Source organism: Lates calcarifer, linkage group LG13 (assembly GCF_001640805.2).
Source record: "Lates calcarifer isolate ASB-BC8 linkage group LG13, TLL_Latcal_v3, whole genome shotgun sequence".
Classification (NCBI taxonomy): Eukaryota; Metazoa; Chordata; class Actinopteri; family Centropomidae; genus Lates; species Lates calcarifer.
The window spans coordinates 11,365,564-11,373,621 of NC_066845.1; the positions used below are offsets into that span (position 1 = coordinate 11,365,564).

General features: G+C 40.6%; 1 protein-coding gene across 1 annotated transcript; it reads left to right on the plus strand.

Moving 5' to 3' along the window:
• Positions 1–1,356: 1,356 nt before the first annotated feature.
• Positions 1,357–6,439, plus strand: cdk7 (cyclin-dependent kinase 7). Its single transcript, XM_018669752.2, has 12 exons — positions 1,357–1,479; positions 1,709–1,768; positions 1,852–1,885; positions 1,985–2,052; positions 2,189–2,257; positions 3,567–3,677; positions 3,793–3,911; positions 4,274–4,373; positions 4,474–4,560; positions 4,662–4,811; positions 5,041–5,179; positions 5,951–6,439. Exons 1-12 carry the CDS (start codon positions 1,414–1,416, stop codon positions 5,977–5,979), a joined length of 1,032 nt encoding a protein of 343 aa, XP_018525268.1. The 5' UTR covers positions 1,357–1,413; the 3' UTR covers positions 5,980–6,439.
• Positions 6,440–8,058: the final 1,619 nt, after the last annotated feature.

Sequence of the window (8,058 nt, forward strand, 5' to 3'; positions counted from 1 at the left end):
CTTTGTGGTTTCACTCTCCTCCTGCCCGTCACACAGAGGTACGCACACAGACACACACACACACACATACTCACCAGCTCAACAGCATCACCATCTGCTAATGTGACATATAACCAAAATGAGTTATTGTGCATAATGTTGCCCATGCTGTCATGAGATTTACTGTGACAAACTGTATAAACGCCACCAGAATCACTTACAACTTGGCTGCAGCTCTCCTCCTCTGCAGCCTCACAGAGAGACTGAGGGGAATGAGCACAAGAATGCCCTCAAATCATGTCGGAATTAGAGGAGGACATCAATGTGTCACATTTGTTTTAGAGTGAGTGATGTAAGTGGGTCTGAGTTATGTCCGCCACCGGACAGTTATGTACCACATTAAAGCCTGTCTGTGTGCCCCTAAAGGTTGATGATACAAGGCCAGTAAAGACTTGGACTAGAGTCTCTTCTTTTCCCTTCCCTCTCTCTTCTCTTCTCTGCATGGTTGCATGGGCACATACGGTCCTGTCAGTCACATCTGTGAGCTGTCAGGATATGAATGTGCATGCATCTGAGGGGAGAATGAGGGGTGTATTAGGCCTGCTGATCCTTCACACTCCTCTTGTCAAACTTAACATGAAAATGAAACTGAAAAGAGTACGCGTGTATGTGCATGTGTGTGTGTTCGTGTGTGTGTGTGTGTGTGTGTGTGTGTGTGTGTGTGTGTGTGTGTTTGAGGCAGGAGACAGGGAGGGTCAAAGGAGAGGAGCCATGCCTAATCCTGTGGGATGTGAGGGTATCTACTGTGTATGGAGATGGGATGTAGAGATGTGTTCAGTGGTGCATAGATCACAAAACCTTCCTAACTGACAGAAGAGACTCTCAGGAGACCAATGTCAAACTGCTAACTGCTAAAAAAAAAAAAAAAAAAAAAGCAAGTGTCAGGACCATAACAGTATTGCACATTGCATCATAACTGGGATATGTTACAGGAATTTGCAGTATTCTTTTTTGCTTTCATTGATTAAGAAATCATGAAGTGAGGTAAGGCAGCATACTGCATTATTTATTAGTGGTAGTGCTAGTTGTAGAAAGAAGCCATATACTATATAATATAATATAATATAATATAATATAATATAATATCAATTATTGTTGTAGCAGTAGCAGTGTAACACTGTAGCACTGTAATAAATAATTGTGTTTTATGAGAGAAAAACAGACACTTTAAAACGTACAGTATAACAACTGTAGCACAAAAAAAAATCATATTAGGTTGTTTATTTGAGCTAAATCTACTTTACAAGCTGTGTTCTTGATTAAACGGTAGGTGGCGCTGTTGGTCAATTTAAAACCTCCTTTAACCCGGAAAAACTCTTTGCGGAGCTTTAACAAGGCAGGAAGTGCCTCCTAATGAAATGACAGTTAGCTGCCATGGCGCTTGATGTAAAATCCAGAGCCAAGCGATACGAGAAACTAGATTTTCTCGGAGAGGGTCAGGTAAGCCGAGAAATAAATCAATGATTTCTGTCTTTGCTTTTGTCCACGGTCCTCCCCAGCATGTTGGTGTTAGTAGCGTAGAAACCGAGATGCTAGCACGCGTTAGCTGGTTGTTAATGTCAACAAAGCCCTGCTGGTGCATGCTGTTCACAGCAGCGGGGATGTTTGGACAAATTACTTATTTTGGACTCTGTTCCTGTTCTTATCGCTCTGTGTTTCTCCTCATCAGTTTGCCACAGTGTACAAAGCCAGGGACAAAACGACTGACACGATAGTTGCCATTAAAAAGGTACAAGAAAACAGCATAAGTTTGGGTTTGTGTTAGCCTTTGTATGCCATGCTGATGTTGAACTGTTTCTGTTTTTTTGGCAGATTAAAGTTGGTCACAGAACTGAGGCTAAAGATGGTGAGTGCTGACTGCCTGAAAGTACACATTTAATGTTTTCACCACTCAATGCAGCTCATCCTACCTGTTAATGATTTTAATTTCTTATTGCTCAAATAGGTATAAACAGGACTGCTCTGCGAGAGATCAAGCTGCTGCAGGAGCTGCATCATCCAAATATCATTGGGGTGGGTAAACATTCAGTATGTCCGCACACATTTTTATCTTCATATATTTGTATGTATCGTTTGTAAGGCTCTTCTCTACCGTTAAGTGTTCTACTAATTTTAACTAAGCGTTAATATGTAATGTGTTGTGTTGTAGCTGCTGGATGCCTTTGGACACAAATCTAATATCAGTCTGGTGTTTGACTTCATGGAGACAGATCTAGAGGTGAGACAGCCTGTGTTTCTATCTCTGTAGATAATAAGATAACAAAATAATACAGACACACACATTTCTTTATTACTCTCTCTTGACAGAAATGTCATTTCCTGGAGTTTTAGATATCCTGAACATGTGTACTTGTACATATGTACTTGTTTTCCTATCATTTAACTCATAGCAGCTCCTTGCAATATAATGTTAATCATCAGTATAAAATTATGTGATTCCTTAGACCAGTACCATAAACTGCACAACCACAGATTGACTGTAGAGTTGAATCATCACCTCATATTGTACAAATGTTTATTATTACCGTTATACATACAACTGTCTCTGTCTGGAGATTTAATCATTTATTGGTAATGAAAAAAAAAGTTGCATTTCACTAATGGGCCACCAGATGGAAATTTCAGCCTTTATTGCTTCCCCCTTAATAAAGATCAGGGGGAGAGCATTTAATCATTGGGTATTCTTTTTTCCCAGATCTATTTAAGATGTGTGTGGCAACTGTGATATTGATTTATTTGCGGTCATGTTCAGCTTCCAATACTGCAAATGGCAGAGCCAGAGGATGAGCAAAAGATGTAAAAACTGTGGTTGTCAGATGAGAATATATGAGCAGGATGACGAAGACAGCAGTGTGAGTGCTCTCATCAGACCATTAAGCGGTTCTACGAGGTCACTAAGGCTTTTATGTTTAACCCAACTCCTCCTCTGGTTTGTTTTAGCATACAAGGCTCCAGATGGGCGCCTGCCACCGATACATCAGACTCAAATAGAATGATGCAGAACAAGATAACCACCCCTTAAAAAAAAAAAAAAAATCAATATCACTTCGCTTTTGGCTCTCACAATGAATTGATGCCATTAGCTGCTCACAGGCAGCAGACAGACAGGACAGACATGAGGATGAAATATGATGCTCATCTTGTTACCGGTGCTGAAAGCCTATTTTTGGGCCACATGTTTAGGTTTAGCTGCGTGAACTTATCAGCTACAGATGTTGGAGGCTTTTTATTGCCAGTAACATCACGTAGAAGGATACTGGAGCCAGTGTTTTTAGAGCTGGTGGAACAGTGGAGGTTCTGGGTGAGCAGCTGAACGTGAACCGTTTAGCTTGGCTCAAGCTGTGTCCACTTCTTCACAGAGACATATCCCAGTTGTCTTTAATTCTCTTATCTACCCTGATAAGTGTAATTTTATTTGGAATGTGTGGCCTACAGCCATTTATAAACATGAAGTAATGGATGAGGATTATTAGTTATCAGATATCCGGCTTTACTTAAGCCTCTTTGTCTTTGTTTTGTTTTCTAAGGTGATCATCAAAGACACCAGCCTAGTCCTGACTCCAGCCAACATCAAAGCCTACATCCTCATGACTCTACAGGGATTAGAGTATATGCATCAACACTGGGTCCTACACAGGGTAAGAGGGCATGCATTTCACACACACACACACACACACACACACACACACATACATACACACATATGAACACAGACAGTCAGTAAGGTATATTTTGCTACTTTTTTATGTCCAGGATCTGAAGCCCAATAATCTGCTGTTGGACGGCAATGGAGTGTTGAAGTTGGCTGATTTTGGTTTGGCCAAATCATTTGGCAGCCCCAACAGAGTCTACACACATCAAGTTGTTACCAGGTCTGGGCTGTCTCTTAGTCTCAAAGTAATAGTTTTTCCTCCTGTGTTTTTCTTACACTCATTGGAAATCTCTTGGAGCAACTAAATCCATTCAGATAAATAAATCATGTGCTTTATTTTATTGAGTTCCATTTATCACATGAGGAGATAATTTTGGGTCTGGTTAAGACGTGTGACAGCATGCATTGTAGAAAATTAATGAGTAGACCACTGGATAGCAGTAAATCAGAGAAGTGTTGGTGTTGGAAGCTTCAGTCCAGTTAAACAGATTTAATCCTCTTGCTAGGAGAGAGATTCTTTCTGGTTTCACTGGCTGACTGAGAGCTGTAAAATTTAACTCCGTTCATCGATCTCTTTTCTAGGTGGTACCGCTCCCCTGAGCTCCTGTTTGGTGCCAGGATGTACGGTGTGGGTGTTGACATGTGGGCAGTGGGATGCATCCTGGCAGAGTTGCTCCTTCGGGTACACAAACCTCACTTCAGAGAGATATTTATACTGTAGGAAGGGTCGCAGTTATTTTTGCATCCATGCTAATGTCTCTGTATGTCTCCCCTTGCTGTAGATACCATTCCTTGCTGGAGACTCAGATCTTGACCAGCTGACTAAGATCTTTGAGGCTCTTGGGACGCCCACAGAAGAGACATGGCCTGTTGGTATCTGTCCCCCCCCCCAGTTATGTCTGTGATTATGTTTGCTGTGGCCAAATGGTGAGGATCCTTGTATACATTTGTTTGTCAAATGTCTCTGCAGGGAGTTAGTAGTCTACCAGACTACGTGTCCTTCAAAATCTTTCCTGGCACTCCTCTGGAACATATATTTAGTGCAGCTGGAGACGACTTACTAGAGCTGCTACAGGGCCTCTTCACCTTTAACCCCTCAACAAGGACCACGGCTACACAGGTAATATACACACTGGAGTATTTTATTATTATATCATTTATATATATGTTTTTTACAACTTTTAGACTTCATATTCTATCCATATCCTAAAGTGACAAAGGTAGAGATTATACAAGATGCTATGTATGTTTTTACATACGTGCAGTGGAGTTGTAGACATTGCTGATTAAGGCATTATTGCCCATACGCAGCTGATGACATATTTACACTCTTGTCTGTTCTTGTCCAGGCTCTGAAGATGGGGTACTTCAGTAATCGGCCTGGTCCCACTCCTGGTCCACAGCTTCCCCGACCCAACTGTTCTGCTGAGGCTCTGAGGGAGAAGGAAACAGTCGGGCATAAGAGGAAAATAGAAGGCCTGGAGACAAGTAAAGAACACATGCATGCTAATTTTTGCTACATATATACCCACACCCCACCAACTGTATTTACTATATATACCAGAATCTAAAAAGTGCTTCCTTGACTCTGGTTTGCCTGCAGTTAAATAAAGCTCGTCAGTATTATTTAGGTAAAACAGTTTCAGTTGTGGTTTGAGCAGGAAAAGGAAAAGTGTTTGAGGCTGATTTTGAAGGAGCTAGAAATTGTAAAACATCCCACTCAGACCAATGTTACATATAGAATGTTTTGAATTTTTCGCCTAGTAAACCGTTCCTGTGTTCACGTGGTTATGCACACATAGGTCATAAATATAAAATACCACTCGACTGAACCTACTAATTCAGAGGGTGTTGGCTACACATTTAACTGCAGCTAAATACTCAGAATACAGCAAAGTAGAACACACACACATAGTTAAGTGGATTGTGGGAGGGTATGTTTTACTGAAGGAGGGCCTTGGTGTCCCTGGGAGGTTCAAAGCTTTTCCAGCTTCTCCTGTGGTTTGGAAAATATGTGGGCTGACTATATGCTATGTTCTATGCTACAGTATATTACAGGGAGAATTTCCAAACACTTACAGTAGACGGAAACTTTAGTGGTTGGTAGATTGCTCATTTAAGGCTTGTTTTACTTGTGCATGTAGTGCAGATATGATGTCTGGCTCTGTTCTGAACACAGACTTATGTGCATTTTTTTCCAAATGCTTTTTAAATTATGTTTGTGACAACAATCTCTATCTCTCTATGTATTATTTTCAGCTGTAATGAAGAAGAAGCTCATTTTCTGACCAGATGGGGCCTGGTGAATCAGATGGTCGCTATCTTCACACCACTGCGTGACTCATCTTCCCACATTGCTCAGGATTGTCCACTGGGATGGAAAAAAAAAAGAAGTCCAAACGCAGTACAAGAATAAAAAAGGCTCAGATGTGGTTGACTTTAGGGTATTTTAGAGGTTATAGCTGTTATATGAGATGGGAACTGGGCCCAAGGTTAGCTCTAAATATCGAAGGTGCTGCTGTGTCCAGCAGTCCAGCAACTGATGTACAACAGAGACTGTCTGTGGTCAGTAGCGTTGGCTTTGGTCATTCTCCGCTGATGCCTAAACTCTGGGAGCCTGTTGAAATGTGTCTATTTATGTGACTGAAGAAGAGAACAACCAAACTAGGAAGTCTGATTTATTTCATGTAGATGTATTTTTATTTTTTGTATGTAAGACCAATAAATGGTGCATATGCATATATGGGATTTCCCTGCTGTGACTGTGTTTGAGACAAGATGTGAGACTTAAGGCTACCTATGTTAATAACTCTCTATGAAACTGTTATATTTATTATATGTCCTCAATGGTAGCAAGGCATGGTTGTGAGGACTGAAATGTTCCCACAGGTTCACAAGTTCATACCCATACAATTCACAGAATGCAGTCTGATTTCATATTTGAAGCATTCATTCACTCTACTTTTTCACCAGTTGAATGTGTGTGGTCAGAAATATACTCAAAGTTTATTTACTCAGCTTTGTAGTGGGAGTCAAGGGGAGTCTGTCTGTCTGTGTGTTTATGAGACATAAACCCTGCCTTCAGGGTGTCTCTAGGCTTGACAGTGCCATGCAACAATGTGCGACCAGACATATCATTCCCTCCCTGTCCTTCCTCTTCAACATTACTGTGATCTGACGTAGTCTGACAAGTCAGAGGCCTGGTGATCTGGCAGGCGATCTGCTGCCCTTTTGGTTTTCTGTCAAACAGGATCAGATAAGGGAAGAGAATGTCACTGTTGGAAAATTCAGTCTTCGTATTTAATCAAATCTGTTTCTTATTTACCAGTGAAAGCTGGCACAGATTAGTATTTTCTGTTTGATGTTAAATGCCTTCTGCTTCAGTGGTCACAATGAGATTATACTTAAGTTTCCCTGTAGGTCTGTCAGATTCATTATAAAAAAACAAACAAACAAACATAAATGTGCACATTTGGTTAACTTGTTTCACCTGAAGACTCTATGGATCTGAGCAGAGAGGGTCATAGATTTGAGGTCATGTTCCCAAAGTTCAGAAAGAGGCCACTCTGTGCGATTCAAACCCTATTTATAAATGCCCACAATGCAGCACTGAGAGGGGACACAATGACTTTGTGTGGTGGCGGTGGGTGACTGGGTCAGATGACAGGTTTCGCAAATGGCAGCACAGTCATAGAGTGCTACAGTAGCAGCCTTATCAGCTCAAGCTCATATAAAGGCTAACTTCACTGGTCAGTTGGACTCAGCACACAGTTGCCCACATGCTGTTGCAAAACATGAGCACAGGGTTTTTAAGAGAAACTGTAACTTAGTCCTATGTCTGAATCAGGAAAATATGCCTGTGTGAAGACCTGCAGTGGGATGATTATAAGCTTAGCTATTATGTCATGGTACGTTACCATTATCTGCAGAAACATACAGGTTTACTGCTATTTTACTTATTTTCCCTGAGGGAGTCATCCCAAGGGATCAATAAAGTCTAGTCTAAGTCTAAGTCTAAGTTTACTGCAGTTTCATATTTATAGCTGTTGGGATTATTTTATTTCATTTAAGAAATATAACTGATCCACAAATAAGAGTAGATAACTCACATGACAGACATTCACTGATGTGAATGTACTGTATATTACCTGGGTGGTTATGAGAAATTTACCATATATTATTAACAGTTGGTAACTGATTATCTAAGGAGCTGTTATCATGATTTGGTGTTTTATTTCTTTCACTTTCTATTCTATTCTATTCTTTCTTTCTTTCTTTCTTGTTTTATAGACCCACGAGCCTTCCCAATGTTTTTTTCAATGCAAAATGATAGTTATACATAGGCTAGTTATACATAGTTGTATATG

What these genes read in the sequence shown, in the direction of transcription:
- cdk7 (XM_018669752.2), top strand. Translation starts at nt 1,414, where the DNA reads ATGGCGCTTGATGTAAAATCCAGAGCCAAGCGATACGAGAAACTAGAT. An exon ending in CAAGGACCACGGCTACACAG is followed by an intron (nt 4,812 to 5,040) that starts GTAATATACACA and finishes GTTCTTGTCCAG; the next exon opens with GCTCTGAAGATGGGGTACTT. An exon ending in AATAGAAGGCCTGGAGACAA is followed by an intron (nt 5,180 to 5,950) that starts GTAAAGAACACA and finishes TATTATTTTCAG; the next exon opens with CTGTAATGAAGAAGAAGCTC.